The sequence below is a fragment of the Amphiura filiformis genome, chromosome 7 (genome assembly GCF_039555335.1).
Source record: "Amphiura filiformis chromosome 7, Afil_fr2py, whole genome shotgun sequence".
Taxonomy (NCBI): Eukaryota; Metazoa; Echinodermata; class Ophiuroidea; order Amphilepidida; family Amphiuridae; genus Amphiura; species Amphiura filiformis.
The window spans coordinates 1109473-1130689 of record NC_092634.1 but is presented as its reverse complement, the minus strand read 5'-3'; the positions used below and the strand labels follow the sequence as shown (position 1 = coordinate 1130689).

General features: G+C 36.3%; 1 protein-coding gene across 1 annotated transcript in view; it reads right to left on the bottom strand.

Moving 5' to 3' along the window:
* Window positions 1–2849: 2849 nt before the first annotated feature.
* Window positions 2850–21217, bottom strand: part of LOC140156540 (midasin-like) — a 161235-nt gene continuing 142867 nt past the window's right edge. Inside the window, 18 exon segments of the mRNA XM_072179480.1 lie at window positions 2850–4450; window positions 5028–5240; window positions 7810–7924; window positions 8822–8895; window positions 9776–9950; window positions 11312–11427; window positions 12132–12310; window positions 12938–13079; window positions 13769–13969; window positions 14575–14805; window positions 15368–15433; window positions 15436–15567; window positions 16642–16892; window positions 17570–17726; window positions 18103–18224; window positions 19105–19338; window positions 19926–20061; window positions 20811–20948. Of these exon segments, the coding sequence (XP_072035581.1) occupies window positions 4262–4450; window positions 5028–5240; window positions 7810–7924; window positions 8822–8895; window positions 9776–9950; window positions 11312–11427; window positions 12132–12310; window positions 12938–13079; window positions 13769–13969; window positions 14575–14805; window positions 15368–15433; window positions 15436–15567; window positions 16642–16892; window positions 17570–17726; window positions 18103–18224; window positions 19105–19338; window positions 19926–20061; window positions 20811–20948 (2871 nt within the window). The 3' untranslated portion in view covers window positions 2850–4261.

The following is a 21217-nucleotide window of genomic DNA, read 5'->3' as shown; positions in this document are numbered from 1 at the left end:
TTTTTTTTACAGTAAAAATTACCCGTAGTAAATTAAAAAATCTCGGGCTGCACACCCTGTCAATATTTTGTTGGTTCCAGTTGCCTGTAAGAGGAAACAAGTCAGATATCTGTGTTGGGTTGCCAGTCTCAAATGAAACCACTAGTGTAGTGGTGAAACAGCACTAAAATGTGAGTTTAACATCTTAATGTTTTTGGAATGTTAATTTATACTTCACTTTGAAGCAATTTATACACATTAATTTAATTACACTTAGCTGGGAGGGGTGAATGGACCTTTAAACCTGTGTGTTAGTTATTAAATGGAAAAAAATAATAATAAATAAGTGTAACAAAATGGCCAATGCTAATTTGCATGCTAACACATATACCAACAAGAAGCAGTGATGCCAACCTGGTATGTTAGCCAACTGTTTGACCCAATTGGGCAGGAAACACCTATGTACTTTGCCTATGCCCTTGAACATGTTTAAAACAAATTAAAACTGCCAAGAGATTACATGAGATTTTGCTTTAAACATGTTCAGGGGCTAATGATTAAAGGTTTTCTTGCCCAAGGACGACATGTACTGCAATGTGGATTTTTTTGCACTACATTTATTTTCAGAACTCCTTTTGCAAATTGAGTTTACTGCCAGCCATCTGTATTATTTTCCACAAGGTCCTATGTATATACTTGATGTTGCACAAATATACGCGATGGTTAACTCATTAAAGAAACCTTGCAACATAATATAGTAGTGTTTGTCACCAATCGCCCTCCCTCTGTCTAACATGATTACACACTTACAAATAACGATAGTAACTATGCTCTTAATGTTTGCAATTGATAAAAATAATGTTTTATTTTGAATTTAAATCATTACAAGTACTGTTTAATGCAACAGTTTATAAAACAGAAATGGAATATTTATCAGTATTATACATGTATAGCCTACAGTAGACAAATATTGCTAATATTTTTTACATGAATGTAACAAGTAAAGTCATCTGCAGCTACATGTAGTTACTGCATGTATAGCTGGAAACTTCTGCAATTTTTTTTTTCACTGAACTAAAAAGAAAGTCTCTCTTGCAAATCACCCAGCAAATGTGCCGTGCTGTACAATAGAGGTAATGCAATGGGATATTTCATTTGAAATTCATACACCACCTATGGAAGACATGACCTTAATCTTTCACACAGGGAATTTCCAAATGGAGTAACCTGAATGGGTGACTCCATTTGAAATCTATAGAGTGCACAACTTATAAGTTCCCCCCTACATACTTTTTAGAATAAATCGAAAAATACTTGACGAAATGCAACCATGTAAAAAGGTATCGGTAGCCTTATTTGTTTTACACATGTGGACCAAATTATAGCGTCACACGTCATTGCGTTCAGTCACAATGGGTTATTATGTAAAAGAAGATACCCTTTTTAACAGTGTTAAAAGTTGCATCTGAGTCCATAGGAGTCAACTCTCAAACAATACAGTGGGCCAGGAATATTCATGTGTTTGTTAAAGAAAAACTCAATCTTTGGTTTTCAAAAGCAAAGCAGTTGTTTAAATCTTTTCTTTTTAAATGATAAATGGCTGAATTAGGCAGGATATGTACTGCAGTGAGAAAAGACCATACATCACCAGTTCATCACTTAAGAAAAGTCACATTTTAATCATGCCACGTTTGTCCGATTTCATTCGCGGTCGAGCAATATGTTTGCTGGATAAAAATGTACCAGTGAAAGAAATTGCTTGTCGTATGGGAGTTGTGCCTAATGTAATTCAAAATTGAAAACAAAATTTCAGGTGACAGGAGAAGTAAAAAATCAGCCGAGAGCACCTCGTTGACGTGTCACGTCTATTCGTCAGAAGATATCAATAGTAAATCTGGCTGAAACCAGCAACGGATCCGGACTTTCGTAGACAGCATGCGCTGACGTTGTAATGCACTTGTTAACAGTGTAGGAGGACACATTTCCTACTGCACATCTTAGACGTTAAGTTTTATTTCCATTACAAACTCATGAACAGGCCTGACATCCTGTATTGTTTGAAATTTGACTCCTATGGACTCAGGTGCAACTTTTAAAACTGCCAATTTTTTTACATAATGAACCATTGTGACCGAACGCAATCATGTGTGACACTACAAATTGGTCCAGATTTGTAAAACAAATAAGGTTACTCATATCTTTTTACAATTTTACATTTCGTTAAATAATTTTCGATTCATTTCAAAAAGTATTAGGGGGAACTTATAAGTTGTGCACTCTATACAACCTGTGAGTGGGAGATTAAGGTCATGTCTCCATAGGTGTGTTTGGATTTCAACTGGTATAACCCAATTCCATGATAAATTTCTTGCTATTAGGTGTTGTTGTCACCTACTATGCTTATTGTTTTGGTTAAAATAAAATATCTCAAAGTAATTAAAACAGTTTCATTCAAATTTTCTAATTTCTCAAACCTTTCCACACTTCACATGATTGTATTAGGCACCTATTTAAAAACCGGATTAAAGGTGCATGACCAGATTATGGTCTGGTTGTAACACATTGTGTTATCTACCTCACATTCAGGCCCATTAGGCGACAAAAACACACACTGTTTTATGGGCCAATGGACTTTTCAAGTAGGGTTGGTCGGTTAGGATTTTTTTCCTTTCATTTTTTTCTGGAGACTAAAATGATCCTAAAATAAAATATATCACAGAAAGCTGGAAAATCTGAAAAAAAGAGCATGATTTTAGGGTCACCAAAAAAAAAATTATCCTAAAACACAATATCTGAGTCGCTCGGGCTTGTGAAACAGGTTTTTTTAATTTTCACCCATTTAACCAAACACTTTCAAGCACCTATAAGTACACATTTAATATATAGTACATCATGTTATATAAATAAAATGTTTTCTTCTTTCTTGTCACAATATGATGCAATAATTTTAAAACTATTGAAATATAACAAAATAATGCTCACAAGGCACATATCGTGATTGAAATTGTCACAGCTGCTTAAGAGGACAACCCAAAAGATTGCTGACGTCCTATAAAGGTAACTAGTTTTGTTTTATAGCTGACCACTCCGTTTGTCTGCAATGAAACCGGAAGGGGTCAAAATAACACTGATGCTTTACAAGACAAATACCATAAGAGAAAGGTAATCAATATTTTAAACCCCATCCCTTCCTAACAAAACTATTTTTGTCACTTATAGGACGTCATTGATCTTTGGGGTTGTTCCTGAAATTAAGACTCTGTGACCCATTATTGACCCTAATATGACCCAATATGTCAAACTTAATTGTTTGACATCTGGAAATGAGCAACATGGTCTTTACAGTCATATGAAATTATTTTACATGATCAACTTCAGTTTGAATTTGTGTCAATTTAGAATCACTTCAAACACCATCTGAGAGTACAGATCACAGAAATAATAAATAAGTGCTATGAAGCTCTATAAAAATGTTTAAAATAGGTGCATTCAAAAGATTAAGAAACACAATTGGATGGTTTCCTGATATGATTTGAATGTGCATTTACCCCTTCCAAAAAAGTGTTTTAAAATCAGTTTTCTGACCTTAAAGGTATTAAGTTATTATGCAGGCACTGGTTGGCTGCTTCATTATGTGCCGATTATAATCCGCAACACATTCATAGCCACATATCAGTGGCGACAGTGCTTCAACTAATGTCTCCTGCAGTGACTAATTCAAACCACTGTCTTAAGGCATCACATAATGTCTCTGGTAGAGAGTTGATATCCCTCAAGATGATATAGAATGGGAATGGGAAATGCTCCATATATGACTGGATATCTGGCATCAGACATATCAACTAATATCTCCTGCAGTGACTAATTCAAACCACTGTCTTAAGGCATCACATAGTGTCTCTGGTAGAGAGTTGATATCCCTCAAGATGATATAGAATGGGAATGGGAAATGCTCCATATATGACTGGATATCTGGCATCAGACATATTAACTAATATCTCCTGCAGTGACTAATTCAAACCATTGTCTTAAGGCATCACACAGTGTCTCTGGTAGAGAGTTGATATCCCTCAAGATGATATAGAATGGGAATGGGAAATGCTCCATATATGACTGGATATCTGGCATCAGACTTAACTAATATCTCCTGCAGTGACTAACTCGAACCACTGTCTTAAGGCATCACACAGTGTCTCTGGTAGAGAGTTGATATCCCTCAAGATGATATAAAATGGGAATGGGAAATGCTCCATATATGACTGGATATCTGGCATCAGACATATTAACTAATATCTCCTGCAGTGACTAATTCAAACCATTGTCTTAAGGCATCACACAGTGTCTCTGGTAGAGAGTTGATATCCCTCAAGATGATATAGAATGGGAATGGGAAATGCTCCATATATGACTGGATATCTGGCATCATACCTGCTCCATGGAAGATGGGAACTTTTATGTCCAAGATTGAGTCCTGTAAATAATAATTACAAATATAATATGAAAGAAAATCAGTTCTAAACCTTGCACAAACTTAAAGGCCCATTCAGCTCATCTGGACAATAGTAAAAATCATCAAAATTCAGATTTTGGTACCTTTGTCATTGTCATAAATATGTAAACATAGCCTGCTAGTGGGTCAGCCGAAAGCTGTGTACATAAAACAAAAATAAGGAATTTACATGGATCTGTAATTTAGATGCTGACAGTATCTAAATTAGCTACATGTATTTGAATGGGGGTTCAACTTTGTTAATACTGCTGTTTTCTTTGTGTTTTGCCAAATTTTTTCATTTCAAAAATACCAAATGACAATTTGAATTACTTATCCTTCACTTTTAAGCAATTTATAAACAATTATAATTTTTTACACTTTCGCTGGGATCACTGAATGGGTCTTTAAAGGAATGATAAGAAATGTTCTGGACAATTATGATTAGGGTTAAGATCAGGGTTAGCTTTGCATTAAAGATGTGGAAAATATTTAACACTCTTCCAATAAAAATCCAAATTATCTCCAAAACTCATTTTTGAAAGCACCAACGACTCACCCTGGTATTGGGATTATCTATAACCACAAACACTAAGAAGACATTGGCATCCCTCGCAGCACGTACAGCCGCTTTCACAGTCTCCATTCCTTCCAAGAATAGACCACGCCCATCAGATACTACCAGTAACAGTTGTGACGTCTCTAGATTGGCACCGCCTAAGTGTAGCCTAGACCGAGCTGATAGCATGGTGGCTGTGGTATACTTCAACAGCTAGAAATGAGATTAAATTGTACAAAGGTAATATCTTTACATAGCTTGGTAACAAATATGTAGCGAGTATGTTTATATACTAGCTTCATTGGATATATGATGGCATGCTTTATCTCCAATTTTGATGGGGATTAGGAGGAAAGATGAACAATAAACAGCACATGTGAATTTTCCTCTTTTTACATGAATTCCTTTTTTTTTGGTCCAAACTTCCACATTTTTATTTCTTTTTAGCCAGTTTTTGAGCATTCTTGCCATATTTTTTGTCATAATTTTCCGTTTTTTTTCATTGAAATGTATTCTCCTGCCTGAACAGGTATTTGATATTTTAAGCTTGAAATATTAAATTTTATCATAGTGGATACCACTTGGTAAAAAATATTGGACCTGCCTGTCGTCTATCAGACGGTAGAAGATAGTAAAAACAAACATTCCTATAATTTATTCTCTAATTAAGTTAATCAGTATCTTGATACTAACCCACCAGAACAACCATCTAGTTAACTTTTATAAACTCAAGTTCAGTTTTGACTAAAATATCAATCTCCAATTAATTGACAGGAAGTCATCAACATCAGACAGACAACTGGCTCTTGTTATCAAATGACACAAAGTTAATATCTTGGGTCTACTTTAATATGACTCAATCTTTTAAGGTCAATGTTTATTAAACTTATCACATGCACTAAACATTTACCTTTGATGGTTAAGCTTCATTTAAAAATGCTAGCCGTAGGTTTGAACAAAAGTTTTGAGATATTTGCTCAAAATATCAAGAGCTATCTCAAGAACCACTGAACCAATACTAGGCTTGTTTATGCTCATTTGAATGCATTTCTCATACTGATTCCAAATATGGTCATAAAAATGTACAATTCTGAAATTTTTGAATTTGATTTTTTTTTAAACTTGTCGTCTGTACCCACATGGAAATAGTTAAGTTTCATTAAATCAAACTCTGGGATCTTAAAATAAATCACCTGTAACACTACACAGATGATGGCTGCTAAATGGATAATGTTAAAATTAATTCCATACAACTTGGTTTCTCCTAATAAAGTGTCATCCACATTTGAAGAGTTCAGATGCAAAAGGCAATATACGCCATTTTAAAACTTTTTGAGTTAAGATCCCGACATCTGTCCTATTACAGTGGCGTACCGTGGCCGCCCCAACCCCGGGGGGCTGAAGAAGAAACAATTTTGCCGCCCCTTCCTTAACAGCCCGAAAAGGTTGACCCAATTTTTTCACGGTCGTTTGAAAAAAGTGAAGAGCAAAAAAAAAAAACAAAACAAAAAAAAGGATTTTAGGCGCTACCACCCTAAAAGCAACCTTTTTTTCAAAATTTTATATGCTTCTTCAATTTGTTGCGCCCTTTTTTCTTTGCTAATTCGTTTTGCCGCCCCCTTCATTTTTGCTGCCCCTGTTTTTGCCGCCCCTTCTTCCGCCACCCCTTTGTTTTTGCCGCCTCTACTTTGACCCCGGAGGGCTAAACGCCACCAAAGCCCCCCCAAATACGCCATGTATTATGCTGGCTTTAAATTGACACTCTACTCCAGGGTTAAATTTTGAAACTAAGATCAAAAGTAGGACATGTTTTCTTACAAATTCCTTTATATTTGACCAGTTATATTTGCCTATTATCTCAAATTTTGAAAAATTGATAACCAGTTTTTGTATCTCCCTCATTTTTTGTTTCTTTAATAACAACATGCTGGCTTCAAATTGACACATTACCTAAAAAATCCCAGGGTCAATTTGTGAAGCTCTGATCAAAAGTAGCATATATTTTCTTTATTTTACATCTCTCAAACTGAGAAAAATGGATATATGTGACACAATCTGGTCCATGGTGGACCATGGAGGCCAAATGTGGTATATTTGAAAATTGAGTTACTATAATTATTACCTTACACAAACATAAGGTTGTCATATACTGAAAACACAAATGGTCTAGCATGCTTTGTTCTAAAGTTATGAAATTTTGTGAAGCATATTTTTTTAAATATGTGACATGATCTGGTCCATGGGGGCCAAAGGCGGCAAATTTGAAACTAAGATAAAGGTAAAAATATGGAGTAAAAAACAATAAAATACATAAGAAATTAGACATCAAAAAACTTCGTAACTTTAGAACCAAGTATTCACCCATTGCACGGTTCCGCCATATGCGAGGAAAGCCTCGATCTGGCAGCATGCATGAATGGGAATTGAACTCTTGATTGAATCAGTCATATAACATTGCGTAAAGTTACGCAATACTTCCTTTCAGGTCTATTGCCAGTTCGAGGCTCTCCTCGCATATGGCCTTTGAATGGTAGACCTTTGATCTTTTCAGTAAATGATAGCCTATTCTATGTATAATGTAATAATTTCAGTAACTCAATTTTCAAAAAAGCCTCCTTTGGCCCCCATGGACCAGATCGTGTCACATTGTTTTTTTACTCCATATTTTTGCCTTTATCTCAATTTCAAACTTCCATGGACCACACTGTGTCACATATGAGCTTTAGCATGTGAACACTTCATATCTTGTCTCTGTAATATCATAATTTTATTACAATCTTACCTGAGCTATTTTTGTTTTTCGTTGTGAGAATGTAAATTGTCTGAGAATCTTGGCTCCTGATTGGTCGGTGAACTGCTCATGGAATGGATGCAGTAGCTGTACAGACTCACCAAAACTGTCAAACAAAGAATATAACATAGGAGCACAAAATTACAGGTAATGTCTCAATATTGTTTTACAGGGACTTCATGATTTGTTCAAATCGACTTTGCACTGCTAATTTTACATACTTGATCTGGAGTAATGCAAGTTGCTTTTAAATTTGAACTTTTAAGTTTGATTTGTGTTCTTGCAGATGCATCAATTTACATGAACATATAAATGTACAAAGTATCTAATGTGAAAATTATGTTGTTCAAATAGTTCCACTTTCACATTTTTGATTTATCAGTTGTGATACAACAAAAGTTGGATGCTAAAATGACATGCATGAGACAGAAGTTCACTCACAAAAGAGGAAAAGCACCAAAAAGGAGGAATTCCTCTAATCCAAGGAAGGATCTCATCCCTGAATGAATGAATTTCACATATAGTTAAGGGGGTACTACACCCCTCGATAAATTTGTATATATTTTTGCATTTTTCTCAAAAACTAATAACACAGTGGTAACAAAAGTTATGTATATTATAGGGGCAAGGAATCCAATTACTAAACTGGAATTTCAGTGACCCAAGACAAGCGGTTTGCTATTTATGATAAGAAATAAGGTACCACTAGGGTGTACCTCATTTCCTATCATATATACTGAACCGCTTGTCTTGAGTCACTGAAATTTCAGTGTAGTAATTGGATTCCTTGCCCCAATAATATACATAAGTTTTGTTACCAGTTTGTTATTAATTATTGAAAAAAATGCAAAAATTGTCAGGGGTGTAGAACCCCCTTAACAACGATTTGGCTTTGCCAGTTCAAAACTAACCGCAGCCAGCCCAGAGGTAAACTCGTAGATCATCACAAGGGACTTTTTCCATGGATGGAAACATTTATAAAATTTTAAGATAACCGACTCACCTGCACACAGCTAATTCTCCTGCTTCCAGCCAAGTCAATGCATTACTTATAACAGCTAAAGATTCAAAAGCAAGCTGAAAGAAAACAAAGAACCCCACAATATTTGACTACTGCTAGCTATATTTCTAAAACATGATGTTATAACCCCAGTGGTATGTCTAAGGGATGGCTTTTGGGGCTTCAGCCCCCTGGATTTTCTGAAAAATCAGCCAATTTTGAACACATTTTCGCCTTAAATGATTCCCCTAGGTAACCAGTTTCTCGACACGCCTATGACTTTCCTTTTGGATAATTAATATGCAGCGCACATTGTGCGCGCACAAACTAACTTTTTCAAGAATACATTAGAGTTAATGTGGTTGAATCTTGGATATATAGTTTGATCAGCTCGTAATCGGCAGGAATTGTTAGGTTTTTACCATTTAAAGTAGCTTTAAAGTAGACCCATGTTAAGAGTGATATAGTTGACCTGTCTGGTCTATATTGTGCGTGTTAAAGAAAGTAGACAACATATAGGACTTACTTCTGGTGAGATGTCACAAGACAGTTCTCGAAATACAAAATATAAATATTAATCTGCGATGTTATAAGGCCTGCTGATTACGAGCAGATCAAAATAAATTATTGTTACTCCCCACCTTACCACAAGTTATCTTCTATCATTTTTAGAATTTTGTTGACACATGTTTGATCCTAATAAACAAACATGGTGGTGCACACATGCCCAAATTGATTAATATAATTATTATTGTATTTTGAAATGTGTCAAGTGCAATATAGTAATTTTGATTGTTGTATATAATATCATATATTTTTGATGTGTTTTAAAATTGTAAGTTTCCATGTAATTCAGCCTTAGGGCTGCGATATGAAATAAAATAAACATTACTACTGAAATAAAATAAACATTACTACTTATTGTGACAATTATGAAAACAAGAGAAATGTATTTACCTGTTTAGAGTGGTTATCAGCCATACTGGATGAATCATCTACAGCAAGTAGGATCTGGTATTGTCTCTTGCTTGGCTTACTGCGTCTCAGCCAAATCTTATCCTTACGAAAACCACTAGCGATATATGGGATCACTTTACGCATATTGATGCGCTTGCCAGTACGGAAATCACCTCTGTTGAAAAAAATACATACAATTGACCGTATAATTATTTGGTGATATAAAGTTCAACATTGGTTTGGTGTCACAATTATTATAATTAAAGACAGAGATAAAGAGAAATTATCACGTCTGATGTCACTGTCAATTACGATCCTTGATTGGTTTACACAGGTTAATCAGCGCGTAAAAGGAAGACTGATCTATCTGGTGCTGATCGGAGAAAAGGAATAGCAGCAAATGGCGAAAAATTACGTACTTTTACAAGGCAAAAAGCAGCTTTTCTAGACATTGTGGACATGGTGCCTTCGGTTAAGAAAGTTTCCTACTATAAAGACCTAACTTTTGAGATGGTTTGCATGTCGAAAGGTGCAAAATTAACAATAAGGTGCCCGGTTATAAATCCGCGTTCAGCAAGTCATCATCACGACACTTGTAAACAAACCGTGCTCGAGTTTGATTGACAGATGATGTCAGACGCGATAAATTCTCTTTATCTTTGTCTTTCATTATAGTCTTGTTGCTCTTATCCTCTATCAGCTTCTTTACAATGTCTGCAAGATAGCAACTACACATCATCAGAAGTAAATACATGGACATCAAAGTGGGATAAGCATTCTAATTGGTTCCATAGACGACCATTAGAATGGGGTGTGATTGATGGGTATACACTGTTTCAAACTCCATTTGGAAATCATCGGAAATTGCTCTCGGAAACGAGATCACATGGACTCTGAGCAACCAATCACGTCAGGCTAGAAATCTTCTCAATGTTGAATGACTGTCAAGGAAGTCTATTTCGAGTTATTTTTTAGCTCCAAGATGGCGAACATCAAGTGTAGTGCCATTAATTTGAATATCATCATGGGGACATCGCGTAAAATAGTTATATATTGAACTAACATCTCAGCTACTTGGTATTTCACAATATGATAGTAATGGAAAGAAAAGACTGAATTTTGTTATTTTTTTGTCATTTAGATTTTTCAAGAATAATGACAAAATATACATCAACTCTTCCCACAAGTCAAGTATGTGACCGACTTCATTTGTGCAATTACTTGAGAATCCTTGGCAAAAGTACTTCTTTCATCCACAATTGACCATGCCAAAGTTCATCGTGGTTATGATGCCTGTTACACATTGGAACGTCACACTGTACATGATGCTGGAGAGTTTTTTCTGTGTGCGCGTTTGAGGAAATTATTTCATGCTTTGGGTTTAATCGGTTTAATTGGAATGAATCTTTTTTTTTTTTAAAGTCAGTTTGAAAAGGTCTATTCCATAACTGTTGCTTTGACACAACCAGGTGCAATCAACTTTTACTTACTTGACACACAAAAATGGTCACTTTTGTAAGTAACACACACTCTTACCTTAATTTAGATGCCTTAGTAGGCTCCAGTACTAGTCTGAGTTGCTCACAGAGATCCCTAGCTAAGCCTGAGGTCATGGACTCATAACGATGCCACATAGCTTGAGAATCACGCTCCTAATAACAAAAAGATAAACATGTACAATAAGCAACTCCATGTGTAACACAAATGTAGTAAATACATGTAGGTATCAAATTCAATTTGGAAATAAACAATCATTACACTCATAATGTTCTCTTTTGGGCTACTTTTTGTCCTTTGCTATTTTGCAACATACCATTTATTAACGTTCTATCATAATGACTATATTTCAGAGTGTAATAACAATGCAACAAGGCTTATTCAATGATAGGTTTCGTTATTGGCACCCTTACGTTGAAAATTGACCAAAATTAAATAGATTTTGATTTCTCTCTTCAAATTTAGAAAATATGTTGAGTCTAGTGACATTCAAATCAATCAATCAATCAATCTTTTATTTTTCAAAGACTTCATTTCATTTATGATATGTGCAAAATGTGATCATACTTGAAAATAGACACCTGAAACTTTGTGTTTAAGTTTACTCAACTGTTTGGAGCACAACAATGTTAAGTGCTTTTTCTAATCACCACAAGTCCTTACACTTGACCATGGGCATTGAATGTGTGAGCCAAGGGCATCAGGCATTTCTGATATGTCAGATATGACTTGAATACATTCAGTAACAGCGCTGTGCTTTTGAAATGTGCGATTAACATGCACATCAAGGGTAAGGGCGACTGGTTTGAAAAAGCACATTACATTTGTGTGCTCCACGCACTCTACACAAGTTCCATACCTCTTCAGGTGTGCCATGCATCTGATTAAGCATACCAAGCTGTTTCTCCAATTCTAATCTTAAAGCTTCCATTTCCTGAGGGTCAACAGGTCGAAGGTCAGACACAGATGCATGATGGGATGTTAACTCTGGTACTGTGTGGATGGTGGAAATATTACTTCGATCTGCTTTGGGTTGTTCTATGATAAATGTAAAAATAATCAGAATGACCATACTACAAGAGTTATATTATCTAATGTAAGGAAAATGTCAAACCAATGAATTATTATAAAGTTTTTTAATTGAAATAAATTATAGTGATTGTTACCGCATCTTATCAAGTCAAGTCAAGTCAAGTCAAGTCAAGTTAAACTTTATTAATCCATATCTGGAAATTACATGCACATATGAGATCATAAAACCTCTAACAAGTGACTTTGAAAACATAGAGTTATGCAGGAGAGTTTTATTAATTACAACTTACATTTTGGTCAAAAGATCTTGATCACAGAAAGTAGTGACTCTAAACAATATAATACAAAATTTCACAACAATTCAGAACTTTGATTTTTTTTCTCATCCCTTACGGATGCCTTCTACATGGTATTATAAATGATAAATGACTCCAACGAGCCAAGTGATAGTCGGAATTCCATTAGGCCATCACTGGGTCCCAGTCACACCAAACTTGTGTTACGACTGCCCAATTGGGTGGATTAAAGCTACGGTTTAAAATCCCAGACACTCTGCATCATTTCACATGGGATGGGGCCAGCTATGGCTGCCATCGAAGGGTAGGAATGCATGAAATTGGGAGTCATCTATACCTTTGTCATCTACTTCTTCCTCCATCTTGTCTTCTTCTTTCATCACCTCTGGGTTGGGTTCTTTTGTCTCTCCTTCACCATCTGCATTCTGATTCTCTGAACTCAACTTGGATGCAGGAAGGTTAGCCACTTTATCTTGGTCCTGCATGAACAAGGTATAAACACATAGTTAACAATTCTCTTGTACAACTTTTAAGACAATTTACCCTCAAATATTTCAGTTCAGTTTTTACTTTTCCGTAACGAAATCAAATTACAATATTATAAGAGATCAAAAAAATGGAAGGATGGCCATAACAGATCAAAGAACTATGGCCACCCCTGAGAATAGCTCCGTGTACAACAAAATGGTAAATTTGCCAAAATGGACTATGGATTCTCATGCATTGGGCTTTACAATTGGGCTTTACAAACAACCCCACCCCCTCCCCCCAAAAAAAGCAACAATAAACCCACTAAAAAGCACATTGTTTAAATCAAAGATTGTGGGATGCATAATGAAATAATTAGGAGCAACATAGACACATGTCAGAGTCTGGACTCTACACTGGAAAAGTGTTGGTCGAAATCACTGTTGGGCGACAACTTTTTATTAATTTATTGTTGAAATAATATTTAACAAAATGTAGAATTTATGACATTGATCAAAGCCCAAAGTTGGGAAAAACATAATTGATGAAAAGTGTTGGGTGAATCGAAGGTAAATTCTAAAACAGTGGGTGGTTTGGATTTGCTCAACAGTTGGTAGGGATGCACATTTCCACAACGTTAGGCAGACTTCGCCCAACCTTTTTGCAGTGTATAAATGTGATCTCTTTGATTCAAACAAACCTCTTGTGTTTCCATCTGATCCAGTGGTTTGACCTCCTCCCCTTCCTCTAAGTCCTCTCCTCCTTCCTCCTCTGGGATGTTAGGGACTGGTTGCTCCTTGAGTTGGTCCTCGGATGCTGCATCTAGAGTCTGGGCATCATAGTGGGATGATGCATCCTTGATGTGCTCATACATGTCTGATGTCTCATCTTGCTCTGGCTTCTGCAAAAGTTTTTATAAAATAGAAAATAATATTTTGTGGTTTGATAATCCACTATTTAAGATATTTGACTCACAATTTGATTTGTGGGATTACAGATTGTACTCAAAATGTTGTGGCATGTTCTGAAAGTATGACACTTCCTTTTAATAACTATTGTATTGATCCTTTTTAATTAACAATACCGTAGTATTCTATCTACAAGTTTGTGAGGTACCGTAGTATTCTATCTACCGTAGTATTCTATCTACAAGTTTGTGAGGTGCATACCGTAGTATTCTATCTACCGTAGTATTCTATCTACAAGTTTGTGAGGTGCATACCGTAGTATTCTATCTACTGCGCTTTTTTATATGCCTCTAAACCAGGGAATTTTTGACAAAAGAGACAAAAGTCAGAAACCCATAAAAACACTACAATAGATTTGCCTCACAGTAATAATTGTTTCTCCAGCCGCCTGTACTAGCAGTTATATAGTTGCATGAACTCTAAATAATGTTTTTGAGGAGTGTGTCTGCCTTTTGTCAAAAAAACAACAACCTCGTTTAGAGGCATATATTCTTGTAGATAGAATTCTATATTATTTATAGTTTTCTTAATCCCTTACTTCATCCTTATCTTCTCCTTGTCCCCTGTCTTCTGCTTGATCCATAGTCCTCAGTCTCTTATGTACTCTCTCATCAGCAGACCCCATGGTCCTGTCAGCATCAGACTGTCCTGGTCGTCTTTTATAATTCTGTCTCTCTGCTGCATCCTTGTCTCTCTGTGACATGTCTGAGGTTGTTGTACCTTCATGGCCTTCCTCTTGTTTGGAATCGGCTGTTCCGACACTTTGTTTCTGTAAAGTATTATTTAAATAATTTAAAAAAATGATAAATTTGGACATCTGACTTCACTTACTAACAGAGATGCTAGTGACTTGCCAAAAAAATTTATGAAAATAATGAAGACAATTGCGAGCCATAGGGAGCATAACGACCAGAGCGTAGCGCCTCACGGCCGGGGTCCCTTTTTAGATACAAAATAGTAATTTGTTGGTGATTTTTCCCCAAATTCAACCACAAATGAGTGTAGCACTTGGCTTTAGGTTCAGGGTCTCTCCAAATAAATTTTTTTTTTAAATCACAAAAATTAGAGCTACAAAAATAGGATAATTCAAGCCTCAAACCTGGGCAACAGTTCTAAATACTTGTTGCGGAAACACAAGTTCAACCAAGCAAAAAGATTTGATAACCAGGCAAGCAAACATACAAAAGCAGAAAAAAAGAGACAAAAACACAGTTTTTTGGGCATCAAATATCATCAACAGTCTTTAGGCTCATGATGGGATTTCTGTGAAATCTGTTCTATGTGTCACATTTATTGGACCAAATTGCCGCAAAGTTATCTTAATTTCTCACCTCCTTAGTTTTTTCCTCTTCAGATTTCCCCGCATCCTCTACTGCTACTTCCTGTTTTTTTTTTTATCATCAGTGGATTCCTGTGATTTGCCATAATTCTCAGCTAGTTGTGGTAGTTCTTCTGGGTGGTGTGCTTTGTCAGGTTTCATTTCGCCGCTAGCATCTTCCTCTTCAGCCTCAGGCTCCTCTGCATTCTCATCCTATGGTTACAAGATAATAGAATAATTACATGGTAGGTAAAGATGTGCAAAAAGCATAGATTTATTGCCAACAACCGGTTTATGAACTACTTGTGTTTAAAGCCTTATTCAGTGATTTTCTGTACAAAACATTTTGTCTGACTGTACAACCAAACAATTAACAATTGAAGTTTGTAAGGCTTATAATTGGCAAAAATTATTCCACCTTTATTACTGTGTGAGTCAATAAAGTTCTAACTCATGCTTGTGTAAATTCAAGTTTACGCCAGTCATGCATTATGCAACTAGCGTGTGTGCTGCACCCAACTGCATGCAAATGCAGGCTGATTGGATCATGTCTATTGCATAAAACATGAAAATAAAACACTCTGTAAGTGTACAGACATACTTTTATTTTGTTTTTTCTTTATTTTGATACATAATCTTGTCTTCATCAGATTGTTTGCCATTTATGCTTGTTCCAAAAATGCAAAAATCTTGAATTTTGTTTGAATCCTATGGTGTTCAGTTTCAGCAAATTACTGAAAAAGCCTTTAACTTTAAGTCCACATACATGCAAATTATATTTATATACCTTTTCGCACATAAGTATACATCATTCCTGACAAGTTGTTCCCACTTTCAAGTGCTTTTGCCAAAATTCATTTTGGAATACAAAGGAATAAAATGATGAGAAAATTCTAGTGTCTGCAACTCAATCATGATGTTGTTATGCCAGTTAAAATGAGTTACAGGTACTACTACTAGCACAATAAATAATAACAATAAAAAAATAAGCACAATCCTTTTGCATTGTAGCATGCAAGGTGCAAAATTAATTGAGGACCTGGTCATATTATTGACCATGTCATGAAATATGGTCACTTGATTGGCTGATCAAAGCAACTCATATTGCATGGAGTGTCTACTCATGCAATTATCAGGATGTACAAGTCAAAACATGTGAAATATATCTGCATAGGCATGTTAAGCCCTTGCGACAATACTCAATATTGAGGTATGCACGTATATAGGAAGAAGAAGAAGGTGTATCTTAATTAAATTACAGCCCCAAATCATTGTAACCCTTCATACCTGTGGCTCCACACCCTTGTCTCCAGTTGGTTTGCTCTCATCATCTACATCATCTGTTTCCATGGCAGCAGGTACCTCATCCCCTTCCTCCTGTCCTGTCTCCATAGGTTCCTCCTTCTGTTCTTCCTTGCCATCCTCACCTTCCATTCCTTCATTGTCTTTCTGGGCATCCTCGTCTTTGTTCTCTTCACCAGCATCATCTGGGGCATTGTCTGGTGGCAGTTGAGCTTCAATTTCCAAGGGGTTTTCCTCTGATAAAATATGAACATAAAATACATGTAACTTAATATGGGCATATGATAATTTTTGTTATGCCTACCATGTGGGTAGCAGGCTTTGGCTTTGAGTGTGTCAGGCAGGAAACCAGTAAACTTACCTGACCAATAGGAGCCTATACCTGGCCGACATATAGGGGGAGACTTTGAGCAAGCTAAAGTGCAATTAGCCAGCCAGACATGTGATTTTACCAGGCAGGCAACAAAGTAACCAGCGATTGGTTGTCCAGCTACTATTTAATAGTATAGGCTACATCCCTGGTTCTTTCACTTCTGCACACCACTTATACTGGGAATTTCAATTGAATGAACACAGCTGCTCAACAGCATGACAACCGTCTGTGTACACTGTGTGATGAACGCTAGTGTGTGTGTGACATGGAAGTTAAATCAGACCATGCCAACTCAATTGTGATTGGTTAATATTGTATCCAAGGTCATGTGTTTGTGCTGCAGTTTGAAATATGCGATATATAATCGTCGCTGGGTCTAATACAGTTGTTGTGCAGCTGTGTTCATTTAATTGAAATTCCCAGTATAGTTGTGTACAAGGTGTTGTTTCTCAGCATTTGTCAACAATGCTACTAAAGTGGTGTTAGTGTGGATACAAACACTTTACAAGGATATATAACAATGCATATATAACTCCCTACCATTATCATCAGCCCCTTCTTCTCCTTCCTGTTCTTCCCCATCTCCTTTCATTCCATCCAGGTCCAGTTCTTCTGGTAGATCAAACTCTTCTGGGATGGCTTCAGGTGGTGGGTCATTAGCTCTAGATGGGTCTATCTCATCATCATTGAACTCAGTCTAGATACGACACAAAAGACAACATTATATTAAGAAGAATTGAGTTTAGGTGCCACATACTGTGGAAGGTAGGACTTGGCCCATGGGAATTGACAATGTTCGGATTAGCAAGGTTGCAAGGTCCAAACAGTGCAACAGCATCAGCCTAATTAAAGCATGTATACAGGCACAGAATTTTCCAATCTATGTATTATAATCTATGAGTGTCATAGCTCTGCTATCTATGGGGACAAAAATCCAAAATTATCATAGATTTCTGCTGGGGAGGGAAGGGCTTAGGGTACAACTGGGAGAAGCCTCATGTCCCCTTGGTGTCACCACTACCCATGTCTCAACTCATATTACTAGAAACAGCTCCACTCTGAGCTCCACCTACCTCATCCTTTGGTTCCAGATTTTTAGGTTCTGGTATTTCTCCTGTTCCATCTTCTTCCTTTTCTTCTCCTTGTTCCATCTCCTTCTCTTGGTCCTTTCCTTTCTGGTTATTATCTTTTTGACCTATAAGGTATACAAGATAATACACAGGATATGTTACAATTAAAAACCCAGCAAACACAAAAGTGTTTGAATAAAACGATATAAACATGTCTCAACAAAGACGGGCCGGTTCAATCTCTCGGGAGTCTACAAGTCTGTTATCAGGTCAAAGGTCAAAAAGATCACGACCTGATACAGTCACTCACTCGCTGATGAAAGATGGAGTACCATCTGAAAATTCTGAGGTAGGAATTAATCATGATTTATACCAACACAGAAGAACTATCATGAACAATATAAACATGTCATTAACATGTTTGGTTTAGTCAAAATGATAAATAACATTTCAATATCAGGTATATAAAGGTCACGAAAACATTTTTAAAATGTTTCATATGAAAAAACACTAGTACAACAACAGTTTATAAATGTTGTCAGAATGTTATTGTAAAATGTTTGAAGGTAAACATTTTTGAAAAATATTGTGCCAACTCGAATGAAAATATAGGAATAATATAGGACAGCGGAAGTCAAATACAGTGGGCATCAGAGACCAGTAACTATAGTTAAAGGGGAAAGTCCCAAAGATACTTTAATATTTGCATGATGTGTGCATCATTTCAGCCTGGTATCTATAAATATATACTGGGAAAAATATAAGCCAGTAAAAAATCTACTCGCTGACCTCCTGAAAATTTTAGACAACTGTGCATGAATTGTGCCAAAACGATCAATTTTAAATAAAATTCACTAGTATGAGTGAAAAAAAACCATGTACTTTCCGCAATTAAAAAAAAAAAAAAGAAATTATAGGACGATTTGTAACAATATAGGGAAAATATTGGAAGAGTTCAAAACTATAAGAAATATAGGGCCGCTTGAAGCCCTGAATATACCTTACCTTGATTATCATCCTTAGCAACCAGCTGAGATTCCTTCTCCTCTCCTGCTCCATCACCAAACTCTTCTTTCTTCTCCTTGTCCTCACTTTCCTCCTCCCCTTCCTCATTCTCCTCATCACCCCACATCTTTTCATCTAGTTTATCAGCATACGGCTCATCTACATCTCCCATCTGCTTCTCAAGCTGTTCCTGTGCATCCTTGTCGTCATCATCATCATCATCTTCACCTGGTTCTGAAGGTAAGAAATTGAACAATATGGAAATCACAGGCTTAATTGCTTAGTTCAGAGCAAACACTATGTTAGGCTTAACGTTATGGCTACACTACAGTCTGTCCACATAGAAGTAAAAACCAAATTTGTGGCATCGGGGGTCGGTGACTTGCATCATGCACGAACGTGACGCCATAAAGAGCGTGTTGCGTTCGGCAAGTACAAATCGCACAGCAGTTGGCATGCCAAAGAAGCATTGCACTGAAATAGCTATTCTCATACCTCCAGTTTCCGAAGTCTATTTACTTTGTACTTCTAAGTGGACAGACTGTAGAGGCTGATTTGTTGGTCTCTACAATTACAATTACGATTGGTTACAAAGAGGGGTATATCATGTATTGAGACAAAAAAGATGTAGTAAGGATAGTCAAGAGTGATGAAAGGGATTTAGGCTTAAAATTGCTAAGTGATCTAGAAGCTCTATTTTGATTGGTTATTAAGATGAATATATCCTGTAATTAGCCAATCAGAGGCACTTTAAGAAAGGTAGTAGTGCGTATGAGGTTAGAAAATGTTCTGAGCAAAAGCTGCATATATCCCTGACTGACCTTTGGCCTCCATATCATGCAGTTTGCCTTCAAAGTCATCAGACATCTCAATACCCTGCTCCTCATCTTGAATATCAGGTTGGTTCTCAGCCTTCTCTTGCTCCTTCTCATCCCCAGGTTTCTGCACATCTTGTACCTAAAAATAACAAAGACTATCAGCAACTGCATATTTGTCTATTGATGCTTTCATCATGAACAGGGTGGTTCAACCAGAGAATAAGTATAGACCTTATGAAATAAACTCAACCAGATCGTTATAACAATTAAAATGGAAGACATGTTGGTTCTAAGTGACAGAAGGACATGTTTCTAGTTCCCACTGATTTTGAACTTCTGAAATTCTGAACTAAAATTCAAAAATTCCAAAACTTTTCAATTATCCAATCACAAAACTCCAGACAAACAGATACGACAATGGGCTATTCCAGATGAAATCCATACACCTGAATCTTTCAATCTGAGTACCTGGATAGGTGACTCTATTTCAAATCTACACTCCACTCCTTGTGTGGCGGATTAAGGCCATGTCTTCCATATGGGGTACATGTATATGGATTTCAACTAGAATAGCCTAATATACTAAATTTCAACCTGCTATTACCCATCATTGATTTGAATTGCCTCCCGCTTCTATCTATCACACTCATGAATTTTGAAAAGTTTGAATTCTCATTTTCTCTTTGCACATCTTTTCCATGACTTTTGATATTTATTTTCCAGAGTTCCATAAACATAATCAAAATGCCATGACTTTTGTTTATGGAGTTTCAAATTTCTTCACCAACTCCAGACTCCGTAGGAACTCTGTACAAACTGGCAAAAGTTACTAATGCATTTCAACTTAAATTCTCCCTTATCACATAATGTTTAGATATTTGAAGTTACCTGATCTTCCGTTTCAATCTGATCACTGACATCTTTAGATCCTTCCCCATCTCCTATGCCTCCTCCTTCAATGTCCTCAAACTCTGTTGCCCCTTCTCCAGAGAGCTCCTCTGCAAATCCTTCTGGTAGACAGAAACCCTGTCAATAAAGCAATAATCAGGTGTTAGAAATATGGCATGTTCTTGGGCCAAAAGCCCATGGAAATTGACAAGGACATGTATGTCTTCTATTTTGGCCCAAATGAAGCATAATAATATAAATCATTCTTATTATTATATCTTTCATTTTTTCCAAATTCTTGTGGGCAAATTTCTCAACATGCTGGACCAATTGAGCACCATAATGGCCTTAGAGGGAACACTGGTACCTAATCAGACCAATGAGACAAAAGGTCTGTGGATACTCAC